This window comes from Myxine glutinosa, chromosome 2 (assembly GCF_964187855.1).
Source record: "Myxine glutinosa chromosome 2, kmMyxGlut1.1, whole genome shotgun sequence".
Taxonomy (NCBI): domain Eukaryota; kingdom Metazoa; phylum Chordata; class Myxini; order Myxiniformes; family Myxinidae; genus Myxine; species Myxine glutinosa.
Window position 1 is genome coordinate 216775024 of NC_136262.1, and position 17901 is coordinate 216792924.

The 17901-nt window shown below is 43.7% G+C and overlaps 1 protein-coding gene across 1 annotated transcript in view; it reads left to right on the forward strand.

The window, feature by feature from the left end:
* LOC137420838 (uncharacterized) overlaps window positions 1-17901 on the forward strand; it is a 91357-nt gene that overhangs the window by 27445 nt on the left and 46011 nt on the right. Inside the window, exons 4-6 of the mRNA XM_068106276.2 lie at window positions 1768-1918; window positions 4722-4947; window positions 8285-8391. Of these exons, the coding sequence (XP_067962377.2) occupies window positions 1768-1918; window positions 4722-4947; window positions 8285-8391 (484 nt within the window). The remainder of the gene's footprint in view (window positions 1-1767; window positions 1919-4721; window positions 4948-8284; window positions 8392-17901) is intronic.

Genomic DNA, 17901 nt, shown 5'->3' on the forward strand with positions numbered 1-17901 from the left:
TGCACCAAAATGATCATGATCTCCTGAGTTGATCATTAACTAAAAATAATCAGAAAGAATTCCTATGCTTTAAACGAGTGCCATGTTAAGGTGTATGGAGCAGTTTAATAGGTCATTCAATGGCATAGCATTATAATTACAAAACAAATAACAAAAACATTGATAACATTGTAACAAAGTATTTATTAATGAATATTAATAACTAGCCGAAACCCGTGGAACATCCACGGAAGGGAGGATGTGGTGTATGGATAGAGTGTACCATTATGGATGGCATAGGGGATTTGCTTGTCCGAGTAAGAGTTAGGAAGAAAGATGAGAATGAAGAGTGCGTATATGAACAACGTATTTATTGCAATCTACTTCAATGACAATGCTACGATATACTTTTGAAAAATGAATGGATTCGTAATAGGAATCGGCATAGCACCACTCTGGGATTGTCCACTCAGTGGACGGCTTGCTGTCGCCTTCGACTGTCCAATCAGCGGACGGCTTGCTTCGCCTTCGCCCAGCAGACGCCAATACGATGGCGTCGTAAGATGGCGTCGTATCGGCAGTTAATCGGATGCTATTGGGCCCCAACGTCGACTAATTCAGATTTTTCGAGTATGGCTGTACGTGATAAACAAAGAGCGCGGTTCGTAGATCGTAAATCCATTAGTGCCGTGGGCATCGGGTCACTGGGTGCGGCGTAAAAGGGATAACAAAGTCGAGTCCTTACGCTATTATTATATAGATATTAACAACAATAAAAATATAAGAGTAACAGAATTTGACAATAATAATGATGGACGTATTATCCCTGCCCTGGCCCAAGCATATCTGTGCTTGGTGAATGGTAAGCTAATGGTCAATCAGTACAGCAGACAGTTATGCTACATGGCCGTGAAGACCAATGTTAAAATTTGGACCAATGGAGCCACTGCGTGACAGTGTATCAAAAGTCCTAGAAAGGCATGTGGTATTCAATATTCATTTATTTTATGATAGTAAAATGCTGTACTAACTGAAAATAATCTTCCCAGCAATGGATGTGCAGGTGAAATTTTAAAAAGTCCCCCAAATTTCATTTTTTAAAATTTGCATAGGTTTTTTTGTTACAATTTGGACAAGCTCACCCCCAAAATGCATATTTTGACATTTTTCAAAAATTTACAGGGGAGAAAGCCCCTACAAAGGAGTAGTCTTCCTTTTATTTTATTTTTTTTAAACTTTTTTTACACTTCAGTAGTTTCACCGATGAGAGAGTGTTAAGTTGGTTTGCCTCACTAAGGTGTTAAGTTTAGAAAACCGGAATTGAGAAAGAGAGGAAGCCAGAGTAGAGAATGGAAGATGCAGGTGTGGGATGATATTGGAGTGGATGTGTTGAGGGTAGGATGGAGTCGGTACAGGCGGGGAGTCAAAAAATTTCTCGCTTTACTAAAATTTTCAGAGCAAAAACACATGACTTCTATTCCAATTGTATCACTGTGAAAATGCGTGACAGCGGCTGGAAACTACAAATAAATAGACTCATGTCTTTGCTGTGTTTTGCACATGCTGAACCATTCCTTCATGGATGAGGGAAAAACCTTCGGACTCCCCTCATCGGTTAAAGGGGTACACATGATCGGAAGGATGGCTGGGTCAAGCGGTCGGGATCAAAATTGCATAATTCTTGTGTACATCGTAAGTAGATGGCCACTGCAACCAAAATAGTAGCTTGACTGACTTTCTTTTCATAGTGGTTTGTCATTTGTCTTTTGTCTTTTATTGTTTTTCCAGAAGGAAGTAAAATGTGAAGTTGAAAGAATGAGAGAGGAAGTAAAAGCTACTGAAGAACTAGTAAGAGTTGGGAGAGAATGCATTGTTATTCCGAACAATATTTCAAAACAACTCTCTACTTATCTGTCCAACTATGGATATGTATCACCCGGTAAGTTTTGGATTGTTGTTCCTTTCCATTCTCCACTGATTCAGTTTTTGGCTAGATTTTTAAAATGAAGACTTATAATGTGAGGTTGTTGTACGTATTAATACGGCACTAATGTATCACGGATGTATAGGTATATACTCTGGGGCAAAACAAAAGAGCCAAGTCAATTTTTTAAACATTTTTTGTCATAACCATTTTACCATACATTAAAAAACCACCAAAACACTGGAACATGCAGAAATAACTGTACAAATCAGTATGGAAAAGCTTGTCCCTAGCTTTCTTTAAATAATCCAGTCTTATGGTCAAACTTTTCACAAAGCTTCATGCACTGAGAAATTTCAATATTGTCCCATTTATGTTTGACAGCTTTCCAAAGTTAATCAGAAGTTGCAAATTTCCTTCAAATAAGTTTGTGCTGAATATTTTCAAATCAGGACTCTGACCAAGCCAGACCATAAGTTTCAGCGACTTTTTCTCCAAGCACTTTTTGGTGGCTTTTCCAGTACAGGCAGGAGCATTATCTTGTTGAAAAATGTCTTCTTTGCTTTTCTCTCCAGGAAATAACTTTTGGAGGCTGGGAAGCAATCCTTTCTCCAATACTTTCTGGTATTTCTTGGCAGTAATTGACTGTTCACACCTTATCAGCTCACTAAGACCAGCAGACAAAAATGCATCCCAGACCATGATTCCAGCAGACCATGATTCCATGCTTCACAGTTGCTGAAATGCATTCAGGATTGAATCTCTCACCAGATCTGAGAATGCAACGTTTTGGGGTGTGCTCTCCAAAAAAAACTCCAAAGAACTCTCCGAAATCAGTCTGAATCACAGTTTCCATATTCGGCCAAAAGGTCGCATAACAATTCGGTCCCATATTCTCACCATATGCCTCACACCTGGCTCATCTTCACGCTGTTGAAACCAAAGCTTTCAGAATCATTGGAATCTCCCGCAATGAAGCTAACTCCGAGGGCCTTTCACTCGCTTACCGCAGGCAGGTAGGTGGTCTTTCTGTCTTCTACCGACTCCTATCTGGCCTTGCTCCCCCAGCTCTATCTGTGCTCTGTCCCCTAAATATTCCTACAGGTCGCACAAGATGTGCCAGTAACCCTCTTCTGGTGAAATTGCTAAAATCAAGACTCTGCTCACCTTCACTCCTTCATTCCTCTTTACTCCCACCTCTGGAACAAACTCCCCCACTCTCTTCAATCCCACTCCCCTCCCTCCAGGTCTTTAAAACAGCTGTTCACCACCATCTCTTGTCTTCCCCGAACCAAAACTTTGATCTCTTCTACCCCCGTTAATTCAAATCCTGGAAGTTCTAGCAGTGTCCATGTGTTTTATATCTCTGTCGCAGAGAGTCTTGATTTTGGCAGTTTAACCATAAGAGGGTTGCAAGCAGATCTTGTGCGACCTGAAGGAATATTGGGGGGACAGAGCACAGAGAGAGCTGCGGGAGCAAGGCCGGAGAGGAGTCGGTAGAAGACAGAAAGACCACCAACCTGCCTGCGGTGTGAGTGAAAGGCCCTCGGAGTTAACTTCATCGCAGGAGATTCCAATGATTCTGAAAGCTTTGGCCTCAACAGCGTGAAGCCGAGCTAGGTTTGAGGCAGGAGCACCAGCCCAGAGGGGGGAACAGTATTCCATTGAGCTGCGGATGAAAGCCTTGTATGTGGTGAGGAGCTCAGGTGTGCCAAGGAAGGACTTCGCACGATGGAGGATGCCCAGTCGGCAACTGGCTTTGGAGGCCAGATTTGAAATGTGGTTCACGTGTTCACGGTAGTGTTTGACATGACGGTGTGAACGTAATTTCGTAATGTTTTTCGTTTTTATTTTCGTAATCGTTTAATGAATGTTTAATGAGCGTAAGAATAATGTTTAATGATCATTAAATGAATGAATGTAATGAATAATGCCATGGCGTCGCGTTGGCAGCAGTGACAATATAAAAAAGTTTGCCAAGAACTTCAAAGAGAGAAAAGGGACTTTTATCAGCAATGTCGTCTATCCTGAAGTTCTAAGCTGAAGAAGAGGTACAAAATCATTCCATTTTTTTTCCTGAAGAAAAGTGTACAGTTGATATCACAATTTGAAACACGATGGAATAATATTTACCGATATGAACAGTGATGTGGTTTAAAAAAAATTGAAGTTCTAAAAATACTGTTTAGATTTTTATGATTTGCGTGTGATATTTTACGGATGTTTATATAAATCGTTTAAATAATCATTTGCGCCTCCCAATTGAAGCCCCGCCCTTAGGGCGGGTACCGTTGCTCGTCAAAATAATACAGAATCCATTGCTCACTATCTAATATGGTCAAAAATTAGAAATGATAAATCACTATTTCATTGCCAGAATCTGTCGTTGTTTGGGGTTGGAGCATTTTTTTTTTTTTTTTTTTTTAATTCTTCTGCTTTCTCCCACCAAAGAAAGATTCCAGTGTCTGCATTTTATAACCATGAAAATTATGGTTATTTCTTGAGTAGCAACTGTATATGCAAGGTGTGGAGCATATTGGCTCAACAAATACAAATTTGTTTCTTTATTTAATTATGATTTTTCAACCAAAAAAATAATTTTCAGGTTTTTGAATAACTTAATTCAATTGAGCAAATTTCATGCACTTTTTGAGCCCAAGATAATCAACTTGTTAAAGGGATTGATTGCTTCACAAATAAAATAAAATAAAATACACCTTCAATAATAACTCGGAGAGATTTTAATACAGTGAAAAACATTTGATGTGCTTTAAAATTAACCTTCATGATATTCTGTTCTATCTGCTGTCTTTTTAAGCTGAGGATGATGCACCATCAGAGTTTGCAAGGAATGGGAATGGTACTGAAGGTATTGAGCAATCTCCTGAAGATGAAGTGGAGGAAATATGTCAGAAAAAACAAAGCAAAAGAGTAAAAGATGAAAATGGGGCTCGAGAGGTGAAATTTGATGACGAGTTGGATGAAGAGCCAACAGACTGCTCATTGTCCTTCCTTTCTCACCTTGGAAAGTCATCTTTGAAACCGTAAGATGTCACATGTTGTTTCTTTAACATTTACCCTGTTCCTTATTTACTCTTGCCAGTGGAGAGGGTATTGCATTTGAGTCTGTTTGTCTGTCTGTCTGTTTTGTCCGCACAGAATAAATATGATTTTCTCTGCAACCGTTGGTCCGATTGACAGGACATTTTCACCATCGGTGCACCTCCTCCTCCATAATTTTTTTATTGTAATTATGACGTCATAGGTCACGTGGTACGGGCGCCATCTTGGAAAAACAGAAAAACTTTGCACCTCTATATCTCCAAAAGCGCTGCATAGGAAAAAATGAGACATGGCTCATTGTAAAGAACTCTCCATGGGGAATAACATATGTTAATGATGATGTCATAGGTTTCTCCATTATGACGTCATAATTGGACAAGTACAAAACTTCATCCGATCAAGATGAAATTTATTGAGCGTCATCTATGGATAAATTGGCTTCTGTGGTTTGGCCGCCATATTTGTTTTAACACAAAAGCCTGAAAAACCACAAAAACATGTCCTGGCGAGGGTCTGCAATCTCGAATTGCTCTTTCTTGTTCTTCATGCAATCTTGAATTATACTCACTTTTGTTGCGCATGTGGTGTATATGCTCAGTCGTTCGTTTGTACACATGCGAGAAATTAAAAATAATAAAAACGGAAGCAGATGCATGGATGGATATGCTTACATTGGTACATCTTAAGATGCAAACAAAACACTATAAACCTTTAAGTCATGAATTAAACTTGATTTTGCACAAAAATATTTTTCCTCTTGTTAGTTTATGCCACCAAACCAAAAAATGTTTTTTCCATGAAAATAAATCAACAAATTTTGCTTATCCCATTAGATAATTTTGCTTATTAAAAAAGTTATTTTGTTCAGCTTTTGAATCCGATGAACTATTATGTTGATGCTTTGCAAGCAAAGCATTTCATTATTAAGCATGTCATCCTTTACAGGTGACATTAAGTCATGTCCAATCTGCTCGTCTTTGCTTGTGGATGCTGAATTGTTATGTTCTTTGGGGTATGGATGAAATACCTTCATGAAGTTCAGAACATGTAGGTTTAGAATGCTCTGAGTGGCGCGAAAAAGAAGAAGAAGCCACCTCGATGTAAATTAAGTTCGGCCGACTGTCAGGGTAAGATCGTATATGTGTCTCCATGCGAGGGGTGGAGCTATGCTACTTAGGTAGGACTTAAGGATAAGCCCCAGTGTGTAATTGCCCTGTGATTTTTTCCCTTCGTTGTTATTGCATCAAAAAGGGCCGCCATTACAACGACAACGATCGCACTGTAAATAGACGCATTTGCTCACAACGCCGCCAGGGCTAACCAACACCCAGCACATTTGCCAATCGGCACGCAAGTCCCGCCTCGCGGTGAACGACATCGTCCGAAAATTCCCGAACGGAGATTGGCCTCCACCCCCGACGACTCGTAACGGGGAGGCCAGGCCCCGGCCTTCATGATTGAGTAGAGTTCGGTGAATGGACAGAGTGTGACGTTATCGTGGAACATTCGAGAGTGAAGGGAAAAGGACGCGGTCGTGCTATCTTGCTCTCTCTTCTTGTGCTGGCTTCGCGTGAGGGACGATCGCTTTGCTAGCTCTTTCCTTTTGTCTTGGTCACACTGGCAAACGGCTGCGTCTCAGGCCGTGTCCGTTCGTGAAGCTTTGGATAGTGGAGGGAGGAGGAAGAGGAAGACGTCTTGCCCTTGCTAATTCTCTTGCCTCGGTCACGCGAGCAAAACAGTCGCTTTTTGGCCTCGTGTGCGTCTGCGGAGATGTTCCGGAGCTCTTGGTCGGAATCAGACGAGCGGGAGAGGACTGGCCACACGCAATCCCTTCACGTCCGTGGCGAGACGGAGAGGAGCTTTGTGCCATCGTGTGCATCTTTCCTGCACGTGGCTGCTGGCCCATTTGTGCTGCCGACTGCATTCAACGGCCTTGCTTGAACAACAACGCTAAGTGCTGGCACTATAAACGCCAATTTATTTTCTTTTACTTTTGTTTTCCCCTTGTTTATATACGAGTCTGATTGGAGACATCTCAATTCGGAATTTTAGTTTTTACCTCACCTTTCATTGTTACTTGCATTTATTTTGATTAAATCATTATTTGTTGAATCTTACTTTTCTTGTATCGTCGATTTTGCTGTCCTGTCTTCGTGTTTGTGGGTTCGGATTAACCCTGCATGTGTTCCGATCAGATAAGGCCTCCAACCTTTTCACACGCGAAAAGATAATACCACCAAGTTGGGTATACGCCTCGGAGTAAAGCTCGTTTTGGTCATTCGTCTTCTTGGGGTCTTAACCCCGGTGACACGACAATATTCTTTTGTATGCTTTCTCAAGTTAAAAATTGATTGATGTATTTTGCTAAGAGTATGAACACTTTGGTTAAATATTAGTTCCTGCCTCACTCTGCAGCATTGCTCACCCGCTGGTGATCGCACCCTTTGTGTTATTGGTGTTAGAAAGGTGTTTGTGCAATAGTACTGAGTACGGCTGTGTGTGCAATTTTTTGGGCTTCGGTGAAGTTGAATGACGCCACTCTTTGCTTGCCCTCTTCGTTTCTGGCTGAAAGTAGTGGACCCAGATTTCATCCCCAGTCACTACGCGCTGCAAGAAAGCGGCACCTTCTGTTTTGTAACGTCGTATAAGTTTTTCAAATGTGTCTACTCGCCGTTCTTTCAGTTTGGGTGTGAGTTGTCGAGGCACCCACCTTGCAGACACTTTGTGGAACCCCAGCACATTGTGAATGATATGGTGTGCTGAACCATGACTAATGTTCAATTCGGAGACCACTTCATCCAGCGTAAATTGACGGTTTTCCCTTGGCACACACTCAACTCCTGCAACCATTTCTGGTGTGTCGGCTGTGTGAGGCCGGCTCGAGCGAGCAGCGTCTGCCACACTGGACACTCCACTTTTAAACTTCCTGTCCCAGTCGTACACCTGCTGCAGCGATAAACATGCGTCACCATATTGCATCTTCATTCTGCGATGGATTCCACTGGGATTGACACCCTCACGTCCCAATAAATGGATGCCAGAACATTGCCCCTCCCTGTCGCATGCTTCTAAGTGAGCCGCCATCTTGGAACTGCTCTACTGATGTCATACGCTCAATGTTGCCAGATCTAAAACAGGAAAAACATGACTCTTACCCATAGATATAACATATGTCGTCTACAACTACACACATTACATTCTCAAATTTACATCGCCATTTTAAGGTTACTTATTGACTGGCTCTCCTCGTATTATAACTATATATTTTTGTACTTGCATGTTTCTTCCCATCTTTTCACCGATATGCTTTTTCTGCAGTGGGTCAGTGAAAGTCCATTTGGAATTGGGTGATTCAGAGAACATCTCTAAGAAGCTAAACTTTGTCTTGGTAAAACCATCAAACAAAGTACAGAAGCAGATTGTGGGTAAGTGGGCAAGATTTTTTTTTTCTATATGCATGTGTTTGTTCTTTTTTTATCAATCTTGGATGTTCTGAAAACACTCGAGAATAAAATTGCTTTAAAATTGACTATTGCTTTAAAACGATGTAAATGTGAGTTGAGACGAATATCAAGAAATGGTATTAATATCGTGATGATGTATTTACGAAATGACATAAAAAAGGGAGACATAAACCGGTGTATTGGTGTGTATGGTTTGTCCAAGAGAGATCATTGCTGATGGTGAGGCCTAAAAGTTTGAGTGACTAAACCTTTTCAAGAGGATTGTTAAGGAAGTATATGGGAGGGTTCACCAAACAGTTTTTTCACCGAGACCGAGTGAGAATGTGAGATTTGTCAGGGTTGAAAGACATAGTTCAAGTTTTTAACCAAATCTTGATTCTCTCAAGGTTTGCAAGGCTGCTACCTGCCTATCTGAAGGATGACGGATGCTACCACAGATGGCGGAGTCATCAGCAAAGAGATATATAGGACTAGCAGAAGTACCCGGCATTGCCGGGCGGGGGAGGGGAGGGGGAGGGGAAATGCTAATCATGCTAAAATCTATGCTACTTGCTGTGAGTTTATGGTGGCAAGGAACATCACGTGATCGCTCTGAGCGAATCAGCGCGCTGCTCTGCCACCGGCTCAGATTCCGTGTATTATATTCCTCGCTGAAATGTGCTGAGGTAAAAATATGGTAAAAAAATATTATGAAATAATTGTTTTTTAGGTTGGCCATGTTCTTCCCAGGCTCAATGGCCATGTCTATGCCAAATATCAAGCACGTGAGCCTCTCCGTTTAGGAGTCCATCGGTAACATTACACACACACACACACACACACACACACACACACACACACACACACACACACACACACACACACACACACACACACACACACACACACACACACACACACACACACACTGTGTTTTATATATATAGATTTTTCAGAGAGTTAGAAAGATCGCTGAAGAAGATTGGGAATAGGATTAGACCAAAGACACTACCTTGTGGCACTCCAGCCTTGACAAGGAAAGTAGATTATTGAATCCCGTTGAGAGCCACGCGTTAGCTACAAAAGTGGAGGAAGTTGGTAAGCTCCAGGGCCTTTATCAGGTTCCAAGGCCTTCAAGGCAGCGGTGAGCTCAGGTAAATTAAGAGGAGCCTCCAACTGCTGCTTCTGATCCTCTGCTAATGTTGGAAGATTAAAAATAAGTTCAGATATTGCCTCATGGTTAATGTGCCACATAAACCGTTGCTTAAAATGATTCCGGGCACATTCCCTGCTTGTGCCATTTTCATAAAGGAGTTCCCCCATCATGTAGCAAGCGTGTAATTACTGAAGAAGAGGCCCCCCTTTTAAGGCTGAAGAAGAATTTGGTTGGAGCATCAAGGTCGTGTATGTATCTCATCTTCAGGCATAAAAAAGCATTTTGTGCTCGCCTTTCAGATATGGAATTCAGCAAGGCCGTTTTTCCATGAATTTGCTGCCTCGTTTCCTGGTAGCCCACACTTGTAGTTCCATGGAGCTGTTCCTGTAATTTCAGGATTTTGTCTTCAAGTAAGGTTGTGGTTTTTTTTTCGTCTTGAACACCATACGCATGATATTGCTGACAGAAAAGTCTGATGTGCATTTTGGCATTATCCCACCATTGTCTGAGGTTTGGGTAATTCCCTTGGGAGGCAACCAGGATATTCCAAATTTCAGGGAAAAAATCTTTAAAGGTACTATCATCAAGTAAATTATTATTAAATTTCCAAAAAGCACTCGTGTTTCGGGCAAGGGGCAGAAATTTTGAGAAATGTTGCGCTGTGATCCGAGAATCCTGATGGGCAAATTTGGGATGACAGAACAAGGCGTTCAAGTGGAGGATTAACATTAAACTTGTCCAAGCGAGCGAGTACAATATTATTCCGAATGCATTGACACCATGTGTATTGCCTGATTGATGGGTGCTGTAACCACCATATATCTGTGAAATTCATTTGTTTAAAAAATTTGGTGAGGAGGGTTGTGGAGGGCAGGATGGGGCTCTGCACTGTTCCTGTCGAGCTGGGGTTGGAGGGTGCAATTAAAATCTCCACCAATACAAATATGATTGTCTTGGTCTTTTAGGGCCTTTTGGCTGTCGAGGGAAGTTAGGTGTGTCCCAAGATTATTTTTAAAATCTCGCCGAGCTACAGGCATACTTGGGGCATAGATATTAAAAATAGTATAAAATTTTCCACAGTAGTGGAATTTTGGGATGCGAGAGATCCCTTTGGTATTTCGCAAAATTTAAGCAATGAAGGGGAAAAGGAAGGGCTAAGAATTATTGCTATACAGCCTTTACGGGAGTCACTGTTACTAAAAAAGGAAAGGCCAGGGAAGTGCCTACACCACTCTGCGACACAGCAGTCGCTGGCATAGGTCTCTTGTAAAAGGGCAATGTCAACTTTCTTCTGTAATAAAACATTTTTTACTTGAACTTTACGGACGGAGCTACATCCTCCGTTAATATTCAAGCTACAAATCGAGAATCTCATTACAAACACAAGGAGGAGTGACAACCATTCAATTTTTTGATAGCAGTTCATTCCTAGCTTTTTGTATACACTTCTTTAACCTGTGACGTTGGGAGGAGCTGAAATTAAAATCATTGGGCCGTTTTATCATCAATTTATCGGAATGTATAAAATCAGCTAGGTCTGGAAAAAAGGTTCCTATGACAACATTCCTTTTACGGAATGTGCCGTGAAGAAACCCTTTTATATCAGAGGGAGGGATTGGAGGGGTTCCTTCTTCTTTAAAGCCACTACATTCACTAATAGAGTCATCTATATCAGATGGCTCAGATGTTGTGTCATACTGGTTTTCATAATTTACTTCCTCAACATCATCACATCCCTCCACATTATCGGATGGGACATAGTCCATCGAGGGAGGGGATGGGGAGGCAGAGGAATCAGCCATCTTTGGGGGAGAGGGGGTACTAATTTTTGCGGCTCAGCCATATCAGTTTCTGGGTCAGTAGGCAAGGGTGAGAATTCATCCACATCTATGTCCTCCAAACAGAGAAACGATTTTCCGTGACTAGGGACAAATCTGGGGCAAGGGGAAAGGGCTGTTGGTTTTCAGTTGTGGGTTTAAAAAAAAAAGTTGACCGTTTTCATCTGTTGCTGGCAAATGTCTTTTTCCTTTTGGGCGAACTAATTGAAACTCGTCCTGCTTAGTGGGGAGAGTTTGCAGGTGATTGGGGGGGAGAGGGGAGGGAGGACGTAATCATAGGAGGAGGATTTCCATCGGCTACCTTGGAGGGAGAGATAGGATCAGTTGTAGCAGGAGGCAAGCTGTGATTTAACGCTGTGGCCTGGGGGGTGAGGTGTATTATTGACAAGGGATGGCTGCAACTAGTTCCTGCAGTGGGGGGAATGTCCCCCGTTTCAAAGGGAGGGGAGGGATTTATGGCGGGGATGTTTTGGATCGGTGGTAGGAAGATTTGGATCGGTGGTGGGAACGTTTGGATCGGTGGTGGGAAAGTTTGGATCGGTGGTGGGAAGGCTTGGGTCGGTGGCGGGAAGGCTTGGGTCGGTGGCGGGAAGGCTTGGGTCGGTGGCGGGAAGGCTTGGGTCGGTGGCGGGAAGGCTTGGGTCGGTGGCGGGAAGGCTTGGGTCGGTGGCGGGAAGGCTTGGGTCGGTGGCGGGAAGGCTTGGGTCGGTGGCGGGAAGGCTTGGGTCGGTGGCGGGAAGGCTTGGGTCGGTGGCGGGAAGGCTTGGGTCGGTGGCGGGAAGGCTTGGGTCGGTGGCGGGAAGGCTTGGGTCGGTGGCGGGAAGGCTTGGGTCGGTGGCGGGAAGGCTTGGGTCGGTGGCGGGAAGGCTTGGGTCGGTGGCGGGAAGGCTTGGGTCGGTGGCGGGAAGGCTTGGGTCGGTGGCGGGAAGGCTTGGGTCGGTGGCGGGAAGGCTTGGGCCGGTGGCGGGAAGGCTTGGGCCGGTGGCGGGAAGGCTTGGGCCGGTGGCGGGAAGGCTTGGGCCGGTGGCGGGAAGGCTTGGGCCGGTGGCGGGAAGGCTTGGGCCGGTTGCGGGAAGGCTTGGGCCGGTTGCGGGAAGGCTTGGGCCGGTTGCGGGAAGGCTTGGGCCGGTTGCGGGAAGGCTTGGGCCGGTTGCGGGAAGGCTTGGGCCGGTTGCGGGAAGGCTTGGGCCGGTGGCGGGAAGGCTTGGGCCGGTGGCGGGAAGGCTTGGGCCGGTGGCGGGAAGGCTTGGGCCGGTGGCGGGAAGGCTTGGGCCGGTGGCGGGAAGGCTTGGGCCGGTGGCGGGAAGGCTTGGGTCGGTTGCGGGAAGGCTTGGGTCGGTTGCGGGAAGGCTTGGGTCGGTTGCGGGAAGGCTTGGGTCGGTGGCGGGAAGGCTTGGGTCGGTGGCGGGAAGGCTTGGGTCGGTGGCGGGAAGGCTTGGGTCGGTGGCGGGAAGGCTTGGGTCGGTGGCGGGAAGGCTTGAATCGGCGGTGGGAAGGTGGAGGTCTTGCTTATTCCCGATACTGAGGGGGGATTGTACTTGAGGAGAGTTCTCTTTCCGGGGACAGTCATGCTTAACATGCCCGAATTGTCCGCAACCAAAACATTTTAAAACATTGGTGGACACGTAAAGTGTATATTCATTCTGTTGATGTTTTAATTTGACGATGAGGTTTAAATCCTTCTGGGAATCTTTTAAAATCATAAACACTTGACGCCGGACGGAATGAGACCACGAGTCTTAAATCGTTGTTCCGTGACCCAAAAGGAATCGTGGAGATGAGACACGATGGTACCATATCGGGATAACTCTTTAAATAATACATCGTCGGATACAAATGGGGGCAATTGGATATCACGACTTTTATTGCTGGGCTATCAAGTGGGGAAACCATAAAAATAAATGTGGATTAATTGTCAAACCCTGCTCAACAATTTGAGGGACACAATCTGCGTCGAGCAAAAAACAATATTACAATCCGCTTGTTCATCCGCGAAGCGGCAACAACCTTGTCGATCCCAACAACACGACCGGCTGCGAGAACGACATCCTCGACACTATCCTCACGTTCCGAAGGTACACAAAAGAACCCGTTCTTACAGGTCAGGCTCTGAAAAGCCGTAAATCGAGACAGTGCAGCTGCACTTACAACCTCTCCCCGACTCGGGGAGAGTCAATATATAAGAGAATCTTCCCTACCCGAGCTCCGGGAGAGGGAAGTAAACGATCTGCCCCGATTTCCCTAACTTCGGGAAAGGGGGGGGGGGGGCAGCAAAACAAACTAAAAGAAAGATAAACGAAAGGAAAAAAAATGGAAATAAAGGTTTAAGATGAAAAAGCAAAAACCGAGAGGGTGACACCCAAAAACGACGAACCCTTATAATCACCCTGTATTCTCCCGCTCTCTCTACCGTCTCAACATATATGGGGAAACTCCATAAACGGGGACGCAGAGGGCCGAGGGGGGGGGGGGGGTGGGGGGGGGTGGGGGGGGGGGAGGGAGTGAGGAGCAATACCACAGAGCACTCACAGGCCTCCACAAGCAGACGCCATGACAGTACAACCAGCGCGCTAACGGCCAGCAGGGGGTGAGAGAGACAGAGAAGAGAGAGAAGAGAGAGAGATATAGAGATATAGAGATAGATAGATACAGAGATAGGTAGGTACACTGACAGATAGCTAGATATATACAAAGATAGGTAGGTACACTGAGAGATAGCTCGATACACTGAGAGATAGGTAGATAGCCACAGAACATAGCCGCAGACGCCATGACAGTACAACCAGCGCACCAATGGCCAGCAGGGGACGAGAGAGAGATAAAGAGACAGACAGAGAAAGAGAGAGAGAGACAGACACAGAGACAGAGACACACACACAGTGACATGGAGATAGATAGATGTACAGTGCATTCAGAAAGTATTCAGACCCCTTCACTTTTTTCACATTTTGTTATGTTGCAGCCTTATGCTGAAATCGTTTAAATTCATTTTTTCCCTCATCAATCTACACTCAATACCCCATAATGACAAAGAGAAAAGAGGATTTTAGAAAGTTTTGCAAATTTATTAAAAAGAAAAAACTAAAATATCACATTGACATAAGTATTCATACCCTTTGCTATGACACTTGAAATTTAGCTCAGGTGCCTCCCATTTCTCTTGATCATCTTTGAGATGTTTCTACACCTTGATTGGAGTCCACCTGTGGTAAATTCAATTGATTGGACATGATTTGGAAAGGCACACACCTGTCTATATAAGGTCTCACAGCTGACTGCATATCAGAGCAAAAACCAAACCATGACGGAAGCCAAACAGTTAAATCTTGGTTTCATCAGACCACATAATCTTGTTTCTCACAGTCTGAGAGTCCTTTAGGTGCTTTTTTGCAAACTCCAAGCGGGCTTTCATGTGTCTTTCACTGAGGAGAGGCTTCCGTCTGGCCATTCTGCCTTAAAGCCCAGATTGGTGGAGTGTTGCAGTGATGGTTGTCCTTCTGGAAGTTTCTCACATCTCCACACAGGATCTCTGGAGCTCAGCCAGAGTGACCATCGGGTTCTTGGTCACCTCTCTTACCAAGGCCCTTCTCCCCCGATTTCTCATTTTGGCCGGGCGGCCAGCTCTCGGAAGAGTCCTGGTTGTTCCAAACTTCTTCCATTTAAGAATTATGGAGGCCACTGTGCTCTTGGGAACCTTCAATGCAGCAGAATTTTTTTGTAGGCTTCCCAGATCTGTGCCTCGACACAATCCTGTCTCTAAGCTCTTAGTCAGGTTCACTATGTCAATAAATTATATTTCGTTCAAAATCATGGTAGATTAGCAAACCTATACATTTTTGGAAAGGTTATAACATAAGGAAACTAAAAATCAATGTTTACATTTGGAGAGATACCTGTATGGCGGCCATTTTGGATTTTCAAAATGGCCACTGTAAAATACATATTTTGTTCTATTTCTGCCTCTAATTACCCTAAAAACTTTTTCAAATATACTAAACCTATATTTTCAGGGACAAGGATTCCAATGAAAGTATCAAATTAGTGCTATGGGGAATGGTAAGACACGAATCAAAGGTTTTGAATTGCAAAATACTGTCTTTATATTCGCGATAAGTTGCATAATCAAATACATGTTATCATTTTGTACAGGCAGTTAATAACATCAAAATGTGTCACAATAATTCATATCACCAAACATACACAGGCAGTCAGCAAAATCATATATACACATGCAGTCAGTATAACTTCACATCTACACAGGCAGTCAATGACAAAATATACACAGGCAGTCAATGGCATCAAACATACACGATTACAGAATATGCCATTTAGAGTTCGTCATCACTGTCCTGTGTGTCGTATCCGACAATATAGTTCGCATCGTTTTCACAGTCCGTTCCACACAAGCAAAGGTCGGTCAAATTGATTGGCAAATCGAATTGGTCGAATGGTCGATCGAATCGAATTCGATGAATCGAATCGAATCGATCGAATTGGTCGAATTGGTCGAATGGAATTGGTCGATTGGTCGAATTGGTCGAATCGAATTGGTCGGAATTGGCAAATGTAAACATTGATTTTCAGATTTTCCATGTAATAACGTTTCCAAAAATGTATAGGTTTGCTAATCTACCATGATTTTGAACGAAAAAACATAGTGAACCTGACTATCTGCAGGCAGTTCCTTCGATCTCATGGCTTGGTTTTTGCTCTGATATGCATTGTCAGCTGTGAGACCTTATATAGAGAGGTGTGTGCCTTTCCAAATCATGTCCAATCAATTGAATTTACCACAGGTGGACTCCAATCAAGGTTTGGAAACATCTCAAAGATGATCAAGAGAAATGGGAGGCACCTGAGCTAAATTTCAAGTGTCATAGTAAAGGGTATGAATACTTAGGTCAATGTGATATTTCAGTTTTTTATTTTTAATAAATTTGCAAAACTTTCTAACATCCTGTTTTCTCTTTGTCGTTATGGGGTATTGAGTGTAGATTGATGAGGGAAAAAATGAATTTAAACGATTTCAGCATAAGGCTGCAACATAACAAAATGTGAAAGGTGGAAATGTATGGAGACAAAAGGTCTGAAGGTGAATATCGGAAAGACGAAGGTGATGGCAAGTGGTAAAGCATGTGGTGAGGTGGAAAGAACTGGGAAGTGGCCATGTGCTGTGTGCAGGAAGGGTGTTAGAGTGAATTCCATTCAATATACAATGTGCGCTGAGTGGGTTCATCAAAAATGTAGTGGTCTGAGAGGGTGATTAACCAGTGTGGCAGCTACATTCAAATGTAAGGTGTGCACAGAGGGAGCTGCAGATGGAGGAAATGTTGAGTTGGATCTTGGAGACGGCATGAAGCTGGAAGGTGTGAAAACAATCTGCTACCTCGGAGACATGCTGAATGGAGAAGGTGGATCAGACTCTGCAACGGTTGCTGGAGTGAGATGTGCATGGAAGAAGTTTCAGGAACTGAGTGGTGTGCTGATGAGGAGGGGAGTGTCGTTGAAGCTGAAGGGAAAGGTGTATGCTGCATGTGTGAGAAGTGTTATGATTTATGGGACCGAGACATGGGTAATGAACGTAGAGCAGCAACGAAGGGTGGAAATGCGAATGGCTCGGTGGATGTGCGGAGTATCGTTGAGAGAGAGGAAGACAAATGATGAATTGCGAAAGATGATGGGAATAGAGCCTGTGATTGATGCTGTGAAGAGGAACAGGTTGAGATGGTTTGGTCATGTGTTGAGGAAGGATGAAAGTGACTGGTTGAGAAGAGTGATGGAAATGAATGTAGAAGGAAGTGGAGGACGGGGAAGACCGAGAAAGACTTGGCTAAAGATGGTGGAAGAAGAAATGCGGGCAAGGGGGTTAACAAGGAGAGATGCAGAAAATAGGGCAAAATGGAGAAGATTGTCTTGGGGACCGCAAGGCTAACCCCCGCTCTAGCAGGGAAAATGGCCTTAAAATGCATGTTGTTGTTGTTGTTGTTGTTTAACAAAATGTGAAAAAAGTGAAGGGGTCTGAATACTTTCTGAATGCACCGTACACAGAGATGGATAGATATACACAGAGATGGATAGATATACACAGAGATGGATAGATATACACAGAGATGGATAGATATACACAGAGATGGATAGATATACACAGAGATGGATCGATATACACAGAGATGGATCGATATACACAGAGATAGATACATATACACAGAGATAGATAGATATACACAGAGATAGATAGATATACACAGAGATAGATAGATAGATAGATGCACAGAGATAGATAGATACACTGAGAGATAGGTAGATACACGGAGATAGGTAGACACTGAGAGATAGGTAGACACTGAGAGATAGGTAGACACTGAGAGATAGGTAGACACTGAGACAGAGGTAGACACTGAGACAGAGGTAGACACTGAGACAGAGGTAGACACTGAGACAGAGGTAGACACTGAGAGAGAGGTAGACACTGAGAGAGAGGTAGACACTGAGAGAGAG